The sequence below is a fragment of the Equus quagga genome, chromosome 13 (assembly GCF_021613505.1).
Source record: "Equus quagga isolate Etosha38 chromosome 13, UCLA_HA_Equagga_1.0, whole genome shotgun sequence".
NCBI classification, from domain to species: Eukaryota; Metazoa; Chordata; class Mammalia; order Perissodactyla; family Equidae; genus Equus; species Equus quagga.
Window position 1 is genome coordinate 73,742,705 of NC_060279.1, and position 19,854 is coordinate 73,762,558.

Below are 19,854 nucleotides of genomic sequence, written 5' to 3' on the forward strand. Positions count from 1 at the left end.
GACATGGCACCGCTCGTCAGGTCATGTTGAGGCGCTGTCCCACATGCCACAACTAGAAGGACCCACAACTAGGATATACAACTATGTACAGGGGGGTTTGGGGAGATAAAGCAGAAAAAAAAAAAAAAAGATTGGCAACAGCTGTTAGCTCAGGTGCCAATCTTTAAAAAAAAAAAGTTACTACTTGAATAAAAAGTTCCAATACTGAATTAGACTAAAATTATTATTTGAAAGTATAAGAGAACAGAGAAAGTACATGAAAACAGATATTTATTATAGAATAATTTTCTTTTTTTATTAATTAAAGGCTTTAAACAAAAAACCATAATTTCACAAACTGACAACGACTTGGTAGAATGCAAATACTTCAGGCTGGAGAGGCAGGGTTGTCCTTGATGGATTTACGTATAATCAATTCTCACAACATTTGATTCCAAAAAGTGTGCATGAATTGGCTTGACATGATTAATAATTTAAATATAAACATAAGGCAATTTAAACATTGGTATTATGAGTCAATTCAAGGTCAAAGACTGGAGAGCTATATTAAAAAAAAACCTGAGGTCAAAAAAAAATCTTTAGGAAACATGGACTATATTCCATGCACATCTGAAGGCCTAGGGCTAAACATCCGTTCGCGATGAACACCAGCAAAGGGGGCAGAGCAGCACCAACAGCTGCTCCACAAACCGCGTGTTTCCAAAATTATACGTTTCTTTACAAATAAACATTACAATATTAATAACTATGGAGAAACTATCAGAATGCGTTCCAAAATACGCTAACTTTCACAAGGCACCCCCGAGCTGTATCTTTAGGCATCCATTTCAGTCTTGGGGCTTTAAGAACATCTTCTTTGCTTTCATTGGTTTTATGTCTCCGTTTTCATCTTCTTCATAATTGGCACGGTCTCTTTTTTTGGCAAACTTTTTTCCAATTGTCCCCACCAGGGTCTCATATCTGTCAAGATGATATATAACACAAGTTTAATTTCAAATAAAAAAGGTAGGAATCAAGTCTTGTCAAGAACATCAAACTAAATACGCAACAAAAATAAGAAAAATCAAAACTATGATTAAAAGAAACTGCCTGATTTAAAAATTTACAAATTTCTCTACAAGTGATTAAATTCTTAACTGTTTTCTGTTTTTGCATTATCCTAAATAAACTGAGAGGTAAATTTTAAAATGTGTGTAAGAAGCAACACTGCAAATGAGCCCTCAACTGGCAGCCTGTGACAGGTGTAAACGCACCCCAGGTCACGTCAGAGAAAGCAGGTCATCGTCCTGCTGGGCGCTCCCTTTCCAGCTACTGCAGACCGTGGGGCAAGAGGAGCGCGCTCTGGGAGGCCAGCGAAGGCTGCGCCCAGGTTGTAACGCTGTTCCAAGTAACGGTTACCTTCTGGCCATTTCTTCATCCGACACATCGAGCTCCACAGTTTCATCTTCAACTTCCTCTGCTTTGTTCTTACCATTCATCTGAAGCATTAATTTCTGAAAAGTACATCAATGCTGACTATTAGGGCTGGAAAGGGCTCGTTAAAGGAACTAGTGTTAATGTATTTGAAGGCAGAGAAACAGAAGTCACCGAATCTACAGGACTAGCCAAAATTTCTAAGAGATTCTCTGTAATACTTTATTCCGCAGTGTGCTAACAGAAGTCAGCTCTGAATTAAAATAATAAGATAAAGCCCCATTAGTTAATACTTACTGTTAATGAATTAAAATTGCATTTTAGATGATAAATCTTATCAGTTACTTACATATAAAGCAGGCACACTGCCGACACACTCTAGAGAGGGGGCCAAAGAAAAAGCAAGCTTTCAGATTCCCTCTCAATTTCCCATCTTCGAGTCAAGTGGAAGTAGTACCACAGTTCAAAGTAATTTTACATGGACTTTTTGGTTGGGGGGACAGCAAATCACTGGATGGAAGAACTGGAAGCCTGGCCCCAGTATAATGAGAAGGGCCTGCCTCATCTTGAAACACAAAGGTGGATAACACATCTTGTCTGATGTCCACGTGTCATGGGTCTCCCCTCTGTCTATTTTTCTCACATTAACCTTTTCTTGACAGTTACCCTCTGACAGACTTTTTTTTTTTTAATGTATAATACCTTCTTTATAGCAAAATGGGATGAGGAAGGGAAAGCGGAAGAGAAACCAGTATCGACTAGCTTTTCCAATGTTTAAAGGACTGTACCACAGTTACAGAATATTTATTGAATAAACTCACTCCATGTAGGTGTCAAACACATACAATATAAAAAATGTATTCTAAGTACGTCCTGTTTATAATAAAGTAACTGCTGTCAAGTTGTTATCACTCTTTTCATAACCAGATATACTGAACTTTTCTCACATTTTAAGGCAGCTCAGATCTGCAAGCCAAACAGTTAAAAACTTTCTCCCAGGAGAATGTATTCAGTGTTACAGAGTGCCAGTGACTAAAGCTATCTTCTCATGAGTGCCCACATCAAATTCTGAGGGCCACATCAACTCCTTTTCCCACATACCAGACATACTTTGGAGTGCTTGCCTAGCCACAACCCCAGTCTCTGGGTGTCACACACTCACACTTGTTGCTTTTTTCTCCCACTTTACCCCAGTGCCCTCTTTCCTCTTTTCAATCTAAAGCTTTAATCAGGCCAAAGCGGGGAAAGTGTGTATTAAAAACAAACACTCTTAGTGTTGATTTTGTGTAAAGTAAATATAACATGTTAATTATCATACCCCCTCAAAAATGGGAAAAAAAAGAAAATCAACCTATAAGCTTTAAGTAAACTCTGTCAATTAGCTTGGTTAATGGTGGCTCTCTACAGGTATCTTTAGAGAACTGATTTTCAACCAGGGACACTTTTGCCCACCAGGGACCTTTGGCAATGTCTGGATATATTTTTTGTTATCACAGCTGAGGGGTGTGTGTGTGTGTGTGTGTGTATGTGTGTAAGAGCATACACACATGTGTGCACTATTGGTATCTAGCAGGTAGGAGGTAGAGGCCAGGGATGCCACTAAACATCCTACGATGCACAGGACAGCCCCACCACAAAGAATTATTGGGCTCCAAATGTCAATAGTGCCAGGGCTGAGAAACCCTGGCTTCAGTGATAGTTGCAAAACTAAGGCTTTACAACATAAACCTCTATTTGTTTGGTTAAGTACTTGATAGGATGGCTTTTAATACATCGGCCAGAGTTCTAATAAATATTTGTTAAATGAAGGTCTGAGCTTCTCTATAAACCTGAGGTAGGAAAATTCAAATGAATAGCTCAGTTATAAGGTAAATATTTACTTTTCAAACAAACTTTCCAGAGGATTCATTTAAAAATCTATTTACAAGCTTGGATTAAAACCTGTCCATTAAAAAGTCAAATTACTCAATTTTTAAGTAAAATTTTTCCATTAGAAAAGATACATTTATAGATGCCAGAAAACAATTTTTCATAATAGCATTATATGAATAAAATACTGATGTTCTTGTAAAAGACCCGAGATGAAATTCTAACACTTCCAGTGGCGCTGTCAGGGACGGTATACCGCTCTATTAAATTGTCTACTCAATTCTACCATAAAACTAGACTGCAGCGCCTGCAATTTCTTTAAATAGCTATGGCGATATTTCAAGACTTGTTATTTTCTACATAATAAGGAGAAATGGCACCTGGTGGGAAAAAACCTAAACCCAATTATTAGCAGAAAGAATTCAACTGGAAAAACTTTAAATTTGAAGCAATTATATTTAATACCTCAACCTCAGGATTGAATCCTCTGAATGACATTCTTCCATAGAGAAGATCTTCACACAGTGAGAAACTTTGCTCTTCTATTATGAAACTCCTAAATGGGAAAATAAACCTATATTAATAGCATGTCTACTTATAACAAAGCACAGCCAATAAAACTCAAGATTTCAAATGAAAAATGAATCTTAGGGTTATCAAATACAGCAAGATTTCTAACTCAGGGTTAGAAATAAAAACCGATTAATTTGGCCAGCAAAGGCATTAGGAGACAGGAGCTGCAGGCTGGAGGCACAGTCTCTTATAAACACTACATTTGATTTGCATCAATGCCTACATAATGTAGACCTAAAGTATTTATAATAAACCTGAATCTTCCAAACCTGAAGCAAAGTTCCTCTGACATTTACACGTCTGACCAAGTTCTTATTAAATTTTCATTAAATATCCAGAAATGACAGTCCTGGGCAGCTTTAAGCGAGTGTATTAGTCAGAGCGCTTAGCTATAAACAATAAAGACTGACCCTAGATGCCTTAGCAGAGAAGGAATTTACTGGAAGGATACCAGGTATCTCATAGAATCACTGGGAAAGCTGGATGAGCACAACTGGAAAATGGACAGGAACATGGGTGGTAGGGGGTCGACTCAAAACCAAAATCACGCTACAAAACTGTCCCAGGAAAAATGACGCTGCTGCTGACAGGGCTAAGCACTGGACACCGGACGGCACTGAGGAGGCCACTGTTGCCCTGGAAACAGGATGCAGGCGCAGATGTTTTGGTCTCCAAAAGGGATTCTCTTGAGTCACCAGTGCCTGACTCCAGTCCCAGGTAAGCATATCTGACTACAGTCTAGCCATCAACCGGAAGTATGCTAGGAAAGCAAATACTTGCCCTCTATGGCTTCTTTCGCAGAAAGTTGGCTCTGCTTCTTGTCAAGATTCACTCAGTCCTCCACTCACTCAGCCAACACTTACTAAACCCAACTGTGTACCAGGCACTGTTCTAAGAAGCTGAGGAGACAGCCACAAATAAGAGAGCCTCTGCTGTAAGAGATTACATTCTACAGAGTACTGCCAGATAATAAATAAAAGATTTATACTATGCCATGGATAAAAATGAAGCAGGTTATTCCACTCCTGGCCATCAGGGAGTAACTGGTACCAAACCAGCTCTCCTACTGCAATCAACTATAAAACAGGATGAATAGGAAGCAATTATTTTCAGACAATTAACAACTCAAAGTTTAGGGCTGTGATGCTGAGAAGAAAACCAAATGAAGTGAGCCCCATGAATGCTTGCCTTCTGACTGGAGAAATTTCTAGACTGTGGAGCAGGGAACAGGAGCCCAAACAGAGTCCAGTCTCACTGAACTGAAGAGACAAACTGAAGCTCAGGGCTACAGAGGTGGCTGAAATATACGGGTCCAGATAACAGAGCAAAGGAGATAAGCAAAGGAATTCTGGGAGCTGCATATTGGGTCCTCTTGAATCTCTGGCCAGATATTAGGCTGTACCTGTGAAGGGTGAGTCCACAGTGTCAAGGGAAGAAGAACGATTTTCCGGAGGAGAACAATTACCTGGTGCATTAGTTTCCTAGAGCTGCTGCAATAAATTACCACAAAATTGGTGGGTTAAAGCAACAGAAATTTATGTTCTCACAATTCTGGAAGCCTGAAATCAGTTTCACTGGAACAAAATCAAGGTGTAGGCAGGGCTGCACTCCCTCTGAAGGCTCTAGGAGAGAATTCAGTCCCTGCTTCTCCAGCCTCTGTTGACAGCAAGCATTCCTGGATTGTGATTGCATCACTCCAACTCTGCCTCCATGGACACGCTGCCTTCTCTGTGTGCATGGAACCTCTCTGCCTCCCTCTTATTTATTTATTTTATCTTCTGTGAGGAAGACTGGCCCTGAGCTAACATCTCTGCCCATCTTTCTCTACTTTATATGTGGGATGCCACCACAGTGTGGCTTGATGAGTGGTGTTAGGTCTGTGCCCGGGATCTGAACCTGCAAACCCCAGACTGCCGAAGTGGAGCATGTGAACTTACCTACTATGCCACACGGCTGGCCCTGCCTCCCTTTTACAAGGATATATGTGATTGCACCTAGGGCTCACTCAGATAATCCAGAATAATCTCCCCACCTAAAGACCCTTAACTTAATCACATCGGCAAAGTCAACTTGGGCATATAAGGTAACACTCACAGGCTCCAGGGACGGAGGTCTAGATATTATCTGGGGGACCATTTCCCAGCTTATCACACCTGGGAACGAAAATTTACCCTGGAACTGTATGTTGAACAAATATAAGACCTTGCACAGATGAGGGAAACGTCTGAGTTGTGTTTACAGGAGTAGAGAGACCAAGGTGAACACCCTGACAGTGAAGAGAAAGGTCACAACTTAAGAGTAAGGCTAATCTACTCCTAGAGAGAAGGCTTTAAAATCTACCCTAACAAAAATGGATCAAGCTGATTGGCATGTAAATTAAGTGCCTAATGGAACAAAATTCAACACTTTATTAAGGAAGACAACAAAATCCAGGTACTCAGCAATATAATATACATAACGTGTAGCACACAATAAAAAATTACTAGACATGTAAGGAAGCAAGAAAATGTGACCCATAAACAGGAACAAAACAAATCAATAGAAAGAGAGAGAGGACAGAATTAGTAGAAAAGGACTTTAAAACAAGCCATGCTGTGGTAGGCATCCCACATATAAAGTAGAGGAAGATGGGCACAGATGTTAGCTCAGGGTAAGTCTTCCTCAGAAAAAAGAGGAGGATTGGCAGCAGTTAGCTCAGGGATAATCTTCCTCAAAAAAAAAAAAAAAAAAAAATCAATGCAACAGAATGGAGCCCAGAAATAGATCTATACTAATATGACATAGTGATTTTTGACCAAAGCATCAAAATAATGCAATGACTGAAGAAAAATATTTTCAATAAACGGGACTGGGACAACCAGTTATCTATTAAAAAAATGAACTTTGATTCCTACCTCACACTATAGACAAAAAATCAGAGATAGATAAAAATGTAAAAGCTAAACTTACCAAAATTCTAGAAGAAAACACAGAGAATATATTTGTAACCTTGGTAGACAGAACCAAGAAAGAACTAACTATAAAAGAAAAAAAAATTAATGAAACAAAATTAATAAAAACTACTGCTCATCAAAAGACAACATTAAGACAATAAATAGGCAAGACTTGCACTGGGAGAAAATATTCACAATACATAAATCTAGCAAAGATTTGTATTAAGAATATAAAGAACTCCTATCTGTACAGAAGTATGTAATGTTTACCTCTAAAAACAAAAAAGAATCCTATATAAACACTGAATTCTATCTAGTTAATGATGTGCATGCTGAAGTGGTCAGGGATAGAACATACTGATAGATGTATAGAAGGGGGAATAAATATCTGATAGGAAATGTTAAAAAAAAAAGATAAAACCACCTCATTTTTGAAAATGGGCGAAAGATCTGAATAGGGATTTCAGAAAGGTAGATATGGAAATGGCCAATAAGAACACAAGAGTTCTTTAACATTATTGTCACCAGGAAAACGCAAATTAAAAACCATAATGAGACACTGTTAGAATGCTAGAATAGGTAAAATTAAAAAGATAACATAAAATATTGGCAGAACCACCAGAATGCTCACACTTCCTTAGTGAAAGTGTAAAATGGTTATAAGCACTTTGGAAACTGATCTGAAAGTTTCCTGTAAAGTTAAATATATGTCAATCAGATTCCACATTGCAGTTAACTTTTAAGAAACTACTACTTATTGAGTTTTGGAGTAGTACCAAAGAAGAATTATCCAAAAAAGCTACTACAATTTTCTTCCCTTTTCAACTACATCATCCGTGTGAGGGTAGATTTTCTTTATATACTTCAACCAAAACAACATGCTATAATAGGCTGAATGCAGAGTTAAGAGAATCCATCTGTCTTCTATTATGCCAGACATTAAAGAGATTTACAAAAACGTAAAACAAGACCACTCTTCTCCCAAATTTTTTTGTCTTGGCAAACAGTTACTCTTCATTCAAATGTGTTATTTATGCTAACATGTATGAATTTATTTTTTAAATGAGTATTTTAACTTTAACTTCTCATATAGTAAATATCAACATGATATAAACCATACAAACAAAAGCCCTTTAGTTCACTGGCCCTCTAGTCTAGCTAGTACCTCACTTCCTTCAGGATCACCTCTCCCTGAGGGAACCTAAATTCAGGCACACATTCTCCTGAACTTTTTGTACAGCCTTTTCCATAAATTTGGGATTCCCCCTTAACTGCTCAATCTTGTTTCCCGTAGAGTACAGCTCATAAAACCTCACCAATCCCCCAAGTAAATCACCTCCCTCAGGAAAGCACCACATAAGCTGTTAAACAATCGCTTAAGACAAAAGATGGACCCATAGGACAGCGACCCCTAGAGGCCAGGGGTGGATTCAGAGCAAAACAAGAGGCCTCTCAGAGGGCTTTCCCATAGGTTTCCACTGAACACAATTATTTTAACATTAATAAAAAAAGGAGCATAGGTGTTTTCTTATCTAAGTGCATGGTTTCAATAATTAGGAGAATTAATTACAGTTAGCAAATAAGTGAAATATTTCAGAATTTAACTGTAAACATTTCTATATTTTAATTTCTCCATTTCATTAATGAAGATCCATAATTTTAGAGCTAGAACACATCCAGGAAATTATCTAGTTTATCTATTTTTCCAGATGAGAAACTACTGCTCAGAAAAAAATAAACAGACTTGCCTAAAGCCACAAATGACATGCATGGCAAGACCGGGCAAAAACTCGCTGCTGGGCAACCATTCTCTACATGTCTTGCATTTCTGCATTTCTTATGAAAGAGGTACTAATTGCCCGCTTACTCTGGACTGTCTTTTCAAGGATATGTGTATAGTGAACGGCTTTGAGAGATGTAGCTATTATCTTCCTCTAGAGCAACGGGTAGACTTGCTTAAGGCCCAGTATAATAAACATAATATCTCCCTTGGGGCCAAGAGCAAGTGTGCTTGCAGTTCAATATCAAAGATTCAGGTGTCCTAAGCTCTGGACTTGTTAGCTGTGATGCAAACCTACTAGGGTCGTCACATTCAGGTGGGTCTCAACATGTCATCTCCTGTGGGGTATAGGGGACAAGGGGGAAATGATGCAAACGTGATGCTCATGCTGCTTGCTGTGCTCTAATAAAGTTCTTTGTCTCTGACTCAGGCGTCTTGTACCTTCCAGCAGCACCCATGAAACTGAAACTGTGCCAGGCTAACTTGTTAGTTTCTACATAGGGTACAATCTCAGATCTCATAGTTCGTGACATCCATCAGGCCACAATACACAAACACAAGAAGCACAGTAGCCAAAAATACTTTTTAAACAACATCCTATGGCAAAAGTAATTAAACTGGCTATATCACATACTCTATGCTGGGGCACATGCTTTGGAGAAAAACATGGTAACAACAGCAAAAACCTTTGAGCTGGTAAATTCATCCCTAGGAATTTATAGTAAGCATGTTACAGCAGGTCCCGTGGAAACAGACTCAGAGACACAGTTATGTACAGAAGTTTTAGTGGGCAGTCCTGTTTGGGAGATGCGCCTCTATGGCAATGAGGACAGCAGGCTTGGGCAGAGCGAGTTGACCTGCAGTGTGGCTACGCTAAGGCCTCGGCCCCTATGAGGAGCTCTGGAGTTAGGAAAGCCCTGCAGTTGTTCCAAGTTGAGGAAAGCAGCCAGACCCTCAGCCCCTACAAAGTGCAGTCACCAGCTATGGGTGTCCCCTAGGGGAGGTATGAACACTGAATAGCCCTGAGCATCATCACTGAATTATAGCCTGGCTGAATGGTAACCTCTAGACTTCCAAAGCATATACACAATTAAATCGCCAATTTCACAGATAGCAGTAACCTTCTGGAATAATTCAGATGACACTACCAAGGAAAGATTCACAAATACAAATGAGCAAAAAAAAACCAGCGGGTGAATTTCATAATATTCAAGTATAAGGAAATACATACACTCCTAACATTTATTGTGCTTTATGACTGGCATTGTGGCAATTGCTTCATATATATTATCTCATTTATTTCTCATAATGTGTGTGACAGGTGCTGTTATCATACTCAATATACAAATGACAAAAGACAGGTTAAGTAACTTGCCCAAGGTCACAAATAAGCAAGTGATAGATCTGAGTATCACGCTCAGGTCTGCCTTATCTCCAGAGCTCATAAAAGCTTAATTGACAAATCCATTCCACCGTCTCCCTATTTAGGGAGTTAAAACCCCACACCACAAGGACACAGCATTCATTTATGCTCCAGATCTACCTCAACCTGGCTCCCATCCTGTGGGATCACCTTGGGCTGCTGTGCTCTCAAATGAAGGCAGTGGCTCTTCTAAGATGCTGTCTCCAGATTCAGTAAGCACTCCCTCTGCTTGACCCCCCAGGCCTGGAGTGGAATTTACTCCCACTGCACAAGCCACCGAGCTCCTGCACTGTTCTTAGTGGCTTCCTTAGGCCCTGCCCACATGGTAGTCTCAGTTATACCCCCCTCAAATTACCCAATTTGACAGTGTCATCTCTTCTTGCCAACATCCTAAACTGACATTCATACCTATACATAAATAGGATGCTGAGTGACGGCAAAAGGTTATTACTTACTGTTATGGTCTGAATGTTTGTGTCCCCCGCGAATTCATATGTTGAAATCCTAACCCCCAAAGATGATGGTACTAGGTGAGGCCTTTGGGAGGTGCTTAACTCATGAATGGGATTAGTGCCTTATAAAAGAGACCCCACAGGGGCCAGTCCCGTGGCCGAGTGGTTAAGTTCGTGCGCTCTGCTTCAGCAGCCCAGGGTTTCGCCGGTTTCGATCCTGGGAGTGGACCCAGCATGGCTCATCAAGCCATGCTGAGCTGGCATCCCACATGAACAACTAGAAGGACCCACAACTAAAATACACAACTATGTACTGGGGGGGCTTTGTGGAGAAGTAAAAATAAAACCTAAAGAAAAAAGGAGCCCCTGCCCCCCCGCGATCCTTAGCCACTTCTACCAGGTAAGGACATAGCAAGAAGGGTCACCAGCTACAAAGAAGTGCTCAGGAAAAGGGCCATTTTGGAACCTCAGATTTCCAGCCTCCCTAACTGTGATAAATAAATTTCTGTTGTTTACAAGCTATGCAGTCCATGGTATTTTGCTATAGTGGCCTGAACAAACTGAGACATTTCTCTCCCTAGGAATGGAATCTAAAAGTCATTTTTCTGGGAATAATATGCTGTGTTGGGGGGTTAAAAAAAAAGAATACTAAAAACAAGTGCCCTGCCTTTCAATAAAAGTAACAAAATATCTGGACTACAAAACATCTGGACTACTTTGTGTAAGCTTAGTCAAGGCACAACTTAGTGCACTACTAGTAATGGTCCCTTCCTACATCACCCCACTCCCAGATACATACCATCTTCGGCATTATCTTCCCTTTCTCACTAAAATCTTGCTTCCTCTGAGAAGCAACAGAGATAACCAAGTACCTTCCTTCTATCCCTCCTGGTGGGGCACACTTCCATCTTTAGAGAAGGATATCTAACCTTCTAAAAAGGATCCAGAAGAGGTCAGCCAAATGAATGACGGAATATAACATGTTAAAAACAAAAATAAATTTTAAGGTACAGAAAGGAAAAACATCAATGTGCCTGAAGATAATAAGTGGCATCTTTAGTCATTTGACAAGGTTTAATGAACACTACCAGACCAGACGGCTTAAGGTAAGAAGAGCACCAAGGAGAAATGATAAACAACTTCTAGAAGAACTTGGATAAATTTATGAATGATGAGAATCCATTACTCCTTCATTCCAAAGTACTTACCAAGTACCAACCAAGCTTAGAGGTGGAAGAGAAATGATCTAGTGTGCTATCCCAGCTTCAGCAATGCTTTGCTGGGTCATTGGTACCCTCTCTTAAGCTTCAATTTCCTCAACTATACAATGGATGGAATGATAGTAGCCAGCTCTCAAGTCTGCTATGAGGATTAAATAATTAAGACATGTAAAGTGCTTAGCCCAGTTCCTAGTACACACTGTAGATTCAATAAATAGCTAAGGCAATTGGTATTAATAGGAAAAATTTTAAAAAGAGAAACAGACCCAAAACTCCTGACTTGCTTTTAAAAGGCTCAGCCTAATGAAGAACTGTATTACTGAAACCAAACTGGAGAGGCCTGAAATACACACCTAATGTTCGGAACTTTAATATGATAGACAGCACACTACAGATTCTCATAAAAGGGCCCCAGTTATTACTAGAGATGTATGGGCTAGATTTCTTTATTCAATGTAAAAAAGAACAATGTTATAAATGATGGCCAAGGGCCAGTTAAAATGCATAAATCCAAGTAGAACTCATGCAGGTTGAATAACTCAGAAAACTATTTGCAAGGCTAACTCAAGAACTGGAATAGATACTATTTCTCAGGCTCTGTCAGTGGAACGATGTATCACATTTACAGGGACCTCCCTCTGAATGCCCAAAGTGTCATCAATATAATTTCTAATGAACCCACTCTTTCTCTTTCAGCTCCGGCAAATCCAAGTACCAGTGCTCTTCACTAATGATTTTCTTTTCTTCCTCTTCTAGTTGTTTCTTGGTTTCCAAGTCCAGCCCCCTTTGCATGAACTGTCAAAACAAAACAAAATCAGTGTCAGCAACTAATTTTCCCAACTTAGAGGTGACGAAAATTCAAATAACTTTATTCTTCCACTTGCTGTCGCTCCAGGAATCCCATCTCATGATTGAGGGTGGGGGTGGGATGACCAAGCAGCTTAGCTCTGCCCTTACCAACATCACACAAGACTAGGAGGGAACCTGCAAAGCACATAAAAAGACTAATGTGTACTTCCTTTAAAATACTTCAAAAAGAGATTTATCATAACTTAGTTTTTCTGATTTAATAAAACAGGCAACAAAAAACTGTATTCAATAAGTATCACACTAAATATGTGATACAGAATGGCCAGGGAGGAAGGACTAAGACAAAGACTGATCCACAGATCAGGACAGGCAGGTAGAGACAGAAAGTGAGAGGAAAGAAAGGATGAGAGACTCAGTACTTTCTGAATCTCTCACTGACCCAGGGAGCTCACTGGTTTTTGCACCTGCTGATCTTGGTGTGCAATGCCCTTCTCGCCCTCTTCCACCCGGCCAACTCCTAACCCTTCTGACATAGCTAAAGCTACTCCACCTCGTGAAATCATCCTTGGTAGCTGCAGGCAAAATCAGCATCTCTCTCCTAGGCTTCCCGTGGTACCCTCAAACAGCCTCACCACATTTTAATTTCTGGAGCATCTGTGTCTTCTGGAGGCCTTCAGGGCAGGGGCTGTGTCTGGATCGTCTCTTCCATCAGTAGCAGCGTGACGAATGATGCACAGTAAGGACTCTTTAAATGTAGACTGAAGTGAGGCTACCTCTATAAGCCTGCTCTTCATTTATCTATCCTCTGAAATGCTGACTAACTCCATGGCTGCTCTTTATTATAAAATCTTCAGAAGTGCCACTCAAAATAGGCCAGTAGAGAAAACAGCAGTCCTGCTGCTAGTCTCTCCCCAGCACAAACAATAGCTCTACTTTCTCAGGAGACAGGGAAACAAATCAAGAAGTTCATCAGAGCAAAATGATAAAGTATCAATAAAGGAGAAAATAAATCAGAAAACATCCAGAAGCCTCCCAGCAGTTAGGCCTTTTACCAGGGACTTAACTCTCAACCCCGGCCCTGTTCAACAGCTTCCCCATCTTCACAAGATAAAAAAAAAAATCCTTGCTCTGGCCTAAAATTCCTCGCATAGTTGTAACCACTGGTTACTTTTCCAGGCCCATTTCTTGCTACTTGCCTTCCAGACATACTGAATTATTTCACTTCTTGGAAATCTCACCGGATTTTTTGGGTTTTGCCTCTCAGACTTCTGAACTGTATTTTCCCTCTGTTTATGTCGCGATGCACGTCCCCGCCCCGCTGTGCACTTCCTTCACCTCAGGACCACTTCCCAAGGAAGTTCCCGGGGCTTGCAGCTTTGCCGCACTTAGTACGCTGCATCCTGCCTGCTTCCTGACGGGTCTGTCTCTCCCATCCGACCGCGGGCTTTGCGAGAGAAGCCCCCGGATTTATAATCCGGTTCCCAGCGCCTAACGCAGAGCAGGCGCTGAGTGAATGAATGAAAGCCACCGCTGGAGGCTCCCCGGGGCCTCTGTGGTGCCCCCACGCGCCCGCCGCCTCAGCTCCGGCCAGCTCGGGAAGACTAGGTACCCCTGCCGCCCGGCCCGCCTCCCCCGAGTCCTCGCACCTTCATGCGCAGCAGGTTCTTGGACAACTTAGTCTTGCGCTCGGCCGCCATGCTGGCTTCCGCCCGCCGCCACCAGCCCAGCCGCGCATGCGCGCTGCTGCGTGCTCAGCGGCCGACGTCTTACGTAGCGTGCGTCGTCCCGCCCCGCGACTTCGCCTGAGTTTCTCCCTTCGGAGGAGGGCGTGGGTCGTTCTCGTGTAGCCGCGGGAAGAAGTTCGAGGCGAGGGCGCCGTCGCTAAAGCAAGACCCCGACGAGGCCGCTGGTGGAGGAGGCCCGCGTCCTGGCCGCTCCGAGCTGTGGTCCGCCTTCCCCGAGGGCTTAGACCGGACCTCTCAGGCGCCGCGCCGGGCAGGGCGGCCACCCGGACCTCGCCGTGCCGCGTCGCTGCCTCAGGCCTTCTGGTGAGACCCTTGAGGCGGCTGCCCCCCGTCCCGCCTGGACTGTTCCTGACGTGATGGGTGGCAGGCTTCCAGCGTTCCGCGTCGCTTACGTCGGAGGGCTCGTTTGCTGTTCACGGTAACCCCGTGGGCCGTACTGTTCCCGTCCCCGTGTTGCAGTCGCGTAGATGGAGGCACAGGGCTTCCTGGACGAGCCGCAGTCAGTGAGGGAGGGCGCCGCACACCGGGCGAGCGGGTGTGGAAATCCAGCGGAAACCGTGGGGAACTCGCCTGGGAACGGTTGTGTGCGTCGTTGAACCCGAAAGATCCTTCGGTTAAAGAGGAGAAGAGACGGAGAGCGTCAGAGACAGGAGGACCAGAAGACGACCTTGCGTTCATCTGAAGAATGGGGAAGACGATGGCTCAGACGTTTTCCACACCGTTCACACGGGCCCTGCTTTGGGAGACACCCAGCCGACTGGCGTTTCAGCTGACAGCGTGCACCCTGTGCCGCGTTCTTTCGCAGGGTGCCTGACGTGTGTTTACTTAACCTTCGTGAGAACTCTGAAGAAAGTGTCGTCATCATAGAGTTTGGGGACCTGGGGCCCACAGAGGTTATGGGACTCAGCAGAGCTCGGGTTGCTAGTGAGTGTTGGAGCTGAGACTCAAAGAACGTGGTGAAAACGTGGCCCTGCCCGTCAGGTTCTCCCAGTGGAGTAACTAAAGGCACGACGATGTGGTCCGCGGTTGCAGAAACTCATTCCTTCATAGCTACATATGAGACCCTGGGCAGATCTCTGGACTACAGGAGTGTGTGAAAACACGTGACCTCGCTTTCCCTAAAATGATGATATGATAGAGTGACTTTTAGGGGTACTTTACATGAGGGGGTCTGGGATGGCTCTTGTCGAGGATAGCGCTAAGGCTTGAAAGTTGAGAAAAACCTCTTGTACGAAGAGTTGGCCGTAGAGCGTTCTAAGGAGAGAATAGGAACTCTAAAGGTCCGGAAATGAGAGCAAGAGGAGAGTTGTCATGAGTTTACCAAGTGGGAACGATAGAGGTAATCACGTTATGAGTTGGATTGTGTCCCTCCAAAACCGATGAGAATTTTGTCTCAGGATGTGACTGTGTTCGGAAATAGGGCCTTTAAAGAGGAGATTAAGTTAAAATAGGCCGTTAAGGTATGTCCTATTCCAGTCTGACTGGTGTCCATCTAAGAAGGGGAAATTTGGGTCCATAGGGAGACATCAGGCATGCAAATGCACAGAGGAAAGGCAGTGTGAAGACAAAGCGAGAAGGCCTCCGTTTGAAAGCCAAGGAGAGAGGCTTCAGAGACTCCAAACCTGCCTATGCTTTGATCTTTAGAATTGTGAGAAAATAAAGTTTTGTTGTTTAAGCCACCCAGTCTGTACTGTTTTGTTATGGCAGCCCTGGCAAACTAATACACCACATAATTAGCTATAGATTACAGTTGAAATAAGAGCCCTATGAGAAAACTCTGGGGTTCATGAGAGGATATAGCAAGGGCACCTAAACCATTCTGGCCCAGAGAAGGAAAGGACTCAAAGGTGTGACATTTAAGTGGAGATCTGAAAGGGGAGGAGTTAGCCTGGGGAAAGGCCTTCCATCATTCAGTTTTATGCTACCAAGACTCCCATACATCCTGGGAACACTTTTCATCTTGCAAAACTGAAACTCTACCTGTTAATAGCTCCCCATTTCCTCCTTCCCTGGCAACCATTATTCTATTTTCTGCCTCTGTGAATTTGACTTCTGTTCAGGATTTTGAAAGAAGTTCTGTGGAAGCAGAGGTGAGGAAGTGACCCAGTCTACTGCATGCAGCTAGGAAACAACTGAGATCTTGAAGGATGAGCACATATCTTGTCAGCTTAAGAGGAAAACAATTCCTGGTAGAAATAAGAGCATGTGTATGCCAGCTTAGGATGCTAGAAGCTCCGTACATTTCCTATGGACCTCTGTTGTTACCAGGGTACTTGCACACTGGTTCTGATTCATTTTCTTGAAACATTGGCTTCATGATGTCACTTTCCTGCTTCAAAATTTACAATAATTTATTGTCTGGGATATAAAGGTCAAATTCTTCAACCTACTACTACGTTTTTATTTGACAATGAAAATACTTCTAATTAAAACTAATCCCCATAGTCTCTTCTCACCCATCAAAATATAATAAATGAGAAGTGATTTAAGAGTAATGGTGTAATTTTAATTTTGAATTAAACTCCCTCTGAGGGAAGATAATTCCTTGATCTCTCTATGCTACTGAATTGTAGAATACAGAGGATAAGTCTCACACTCAGTGGGTCAACCTGCTTTAGTTACACAGCCAAGGAAACATCATTTTGGGAGAGGAGATGTTTCTGTAGGTCTTCGCACATACAGGGGATTCTGAATCTTTTCTTAATGGAATTTCTTGGAAGTGTGAAAAGTTCAATTCCTTCCAATTACCAGGTCCATCAGGAAAAGGCCCCCTGAGTCTCCATTCTTGTAGCTGACCATATCTGAGGTTGTGCAGCCCAGTTCAGCAAGTCTAGTCATATGTATCTACTGAGCACTAGAAATGTGGCTAATGTGACTGAGGAACTGAATATTAATTTTAAATTTAAAAACTGTAGCAGTGTAAAATATTTTCCCATTATATAAATTTTATTGCTGTGGAAAGACTGTGTTTCACTTTGACCTTTGAAAATTTAGTATCTGAGTTGAGATGGGCCATAAGTTTAAAATATGTACCACAATTCAAAGACCTGGAACAAAAAAAGTAAAATATCTCTAATATTTTTTCATAGTGATTACATGTTGAAGTAACAGTAGTTTGGATGTACTGGCTTAAACAAAACCTAGCATTAAAATTGATGTGGATCAAGGCTGCCCCAGGGAGAGGAGCCCAAGGCATCCTGGCCTATTTGCTGATCTGTATGACCTGATTCATATCTAAAGTTATACAACCACACACTAGCTAGACACCACCTGTACAGATACCATTTTAATGACTTTTTACATGATCTTTCCTTTGTCTAGTAAAAATAACTCACATACCTATGACTTATAAATTTAGCCTTAACCCTCAACACATTGCAGCTCTTCACTGCCCATGTGTCCTGTCCCTGTGCTATTCTTTGACTAAAGAGCACTACCACCAGAACTTGAGAGTCCAAGATATGTTTCTTTTGATTCCTCAGCTCGCCGAGCCTAAATCATTTCTTCTGGTGGCCCATATCAGATCTTGCTTCACAGGCTTGTGAGCTTAAGTTCTGGTAAGTGCACTTTTCCTCTTTTTGTGCCTTCCCCTTTTTCGAGGATGGATCTAAATTCACTTCATCAGGAACCTTCTCAGACAGCTGTATGAATCCAAGCTTGCTGCCCATGGCTACTCTATGGGGCAAACCATGGCATTCTGCCCTAAGAGAATCAGTACCTTAAGCCTGAGGGTGATGAGGAATGAATGAATCCATTCCTTCCTACCCCTATCTTTAATATATAAATTTTACATGGGCATTGGTCGACCACTTCAGTCATTAGGATGGTCACCAATCTCCAAGACTCCCGTGGCAGGTGTCTTTTCCTAAGGCTGGATTGGGATCCCTCCCTATGGCTCCTAACCACACTCCTAACTGTGGGAAAGTCCCAATCGGGACTCTGGTTCAAGAAAAGTACCAAACTCTAGCCTTTGGTTGTGTATGCGAACTCCTTGGGAGAATGGTTCCAGGACACAATTGGGTAGAATGTCCCCCAGACTGGTGGAAAATTCTTCACTGTTTTTCTCTATTCTTTTATCTCTGGGACCATTCACCAGGCACCTATTACTGCCAGGCATAATAGGGAAGATATACAAGGGATGCAATGCAGGGGTTGCCCCCATCATCCCTTGCTATAGGAAACCCACAGGCAGAACAATGGGTAGGATGCTGCCCTAGGTTCACGGGGGAATTTCAAGGTAATGGACCCTTTTCTTTCATCTCTCTTCTTTTGTCTTTTTGCTTCCTAGGACCATGAGAGCTTCTAATTCCATTCTTAAGGACTCACCTTTGGCTTGCCTTTTAAATAACTGGGCAAAATGTGATCTATAAGATCTAAAGAAAAAGAGACTTATTTTTACTGTAATACTGTTTGGCCTTAATATACTCTGAATGAGGAAAATGGTCCATGAGTGGCATCCTAAGTTTTAATACTATTTTTCGACTAGGCTTATTTTGCTGCCACCTGGGAAAATGGTTTGAGATCCCTTATATTCAAGCGTTTATGGCCCTAAATCAAGATCCTGAACTCAGAGCGGTTTGTTGCATGTGTCTAGCTTCCCCTCCATCTGGGGTCCTCCTGCTTATGGCAGGGCCATGTGGGGTCCAATAGGACTGTCTGGGCATGCACTTGGAGTGGGAACAGTTGTAGGGCTTTATACCCTAAATCTGGCAACTAGTTCACTGGTGTCTGGTTTTTTTGTGTGTCTGTGTCCCTGTTGGTAAATAGCTTAAAATTGGCAGTTTGGGGACTGAGTTTCTCAGTGATGGTAATAAGCTATCTTTAGAAATTAGCTTGTTTGTTGTGGCCACCTTGGGAAAGGCCCCCTAAAAATGGAGATAACTATAAACAGCTGGCAAGATAACCCAGGGTAAAGTTACAGTGGATGTTTTGGGCTCCTTTTGAATTTTGCAACCAAGAAACAAAATCTTTATAGTCAAAGCCTCCACCCCTGGGAGCCCACACCCTCTGGTTTCTGTGCCTGATCACTCTGGTGACCCCAAGTTGGATGCCCTGTCTTGGTGGTGACCTGTTGAGTATTTTAGGTGCCTACTGAGTCAGTTATGAGGATAGGAGACCTGAAATTTATTCTGTAAACTGTCCTGCCTGTTTTGTGTGCCCCAGCTTGGGAACTGCTGTGTAACCCTTATCTTGATAACCCTTGGGAAGAGGCTGTGAGGGCAAGGCCTGATCTCCTCTTTTCCTTTCTTTGTTTTCTTCATTACCTCCCCTGTTGTCACCAAGTCTAGGTTAAGTTCAGGCTGGACCTGAGCAGAACCTGGGCCTTCTGTAAAATCAAAAACTTGAAAGCCTTTTGCCAGGGACTTAACTCTCAACCCTGGCACTGGGAGCCCCCGCCTCCAGCTAGCTCCAGGCCTTTGCCTCTTGTCTCCCTGGCTTGCCTTATGCTGGCTCAGGGACTAAGTGCCCAGGCCGAGTGGGACTTGACTAAATCTTATAACTATGTCGAGACCCACAGTCAGGTTCTGCACCGTTCTCTGGACTGCTGTCAGTCAGACACTGACGGTGCTTTACTGCCATGGGGAATGCCCCAAGCATCCCCGGAGACTCACCCCTTGAGTGCGTTTTAACTAAAT

The 19,854-nt window shown here is 42.5% G+C and overlaps 1 protein-coding gene across 2 annotated transcripts; it reads right to left on the reverse strand.

Annotated features, from left to right (window-relative positions):
* Positions 1-269: 269 nt before the first annotated feature.
* On the reverse strand, positions 270-15,887 carry MPHOSPH6 (M-phase phosphoprotein 6). 2 transcript variants are annotated; one of them, XM_046682991.1, is made up of 6 exons: positions 14,120-15,887; positions 13,712-13,961; positions 12,346-12,458; positions 3,748-3,838; positions 1,399-1,493; positions 270-960 (listed from the first exon to the last, which is right to left on the reverse strand). In XM_046682991.1, the coding sequence occupies exons 3-6, from the start codon at positions 12,453-12,455 to the stop codon at positions 828-830; spliced, it is 429 nt and encodes a 142-aa protein (XP_046538947.1). In that variant the 5' UTR covers positions 12,456-12,458; positions 13,712-13,961; positions 14,120-15,887; the 3' UTR covers positions 270-827. The 2 variants fall into 2 exon arrangements, with proteins under 2 accessions (XP_046538947.1, XP_046538946.1); XM_046682990.1 differs by lacking the exon at positions 13,712-13,961.
* Between the last annotated feature and the right edge of the window lie 3,967 nt (positions 15,888-19,854).

What these genes read in the sequence shown, in the direction of transcription:
- MPHOSPH6 (XM_046682990.1), bottom strand. Translation starts at nt 14,170, where the DNA reads ATGGCGGCCGAGCGCAAGACTAAGTTGTCCAAGAACCTGCTGCGCATG. An exon ending in AGAACCTGCTGCGCATGAAG is followed by an intron (nt 12,459 to 14,119) that starts GTGCGAGGACTC and finishes TTGTTTTGACAG; the next exon opens with TTCATGCAAAGGGGGCTGGA. An exon ending in GATGAAGAAATGGCCAGAAG is followed by an intron (nt 961 to 1,398) that starts GTAACCGTTACT and finishes TCATCTTGACAG; the next exon opens with ATATGAGACCCTGGTGGGGA.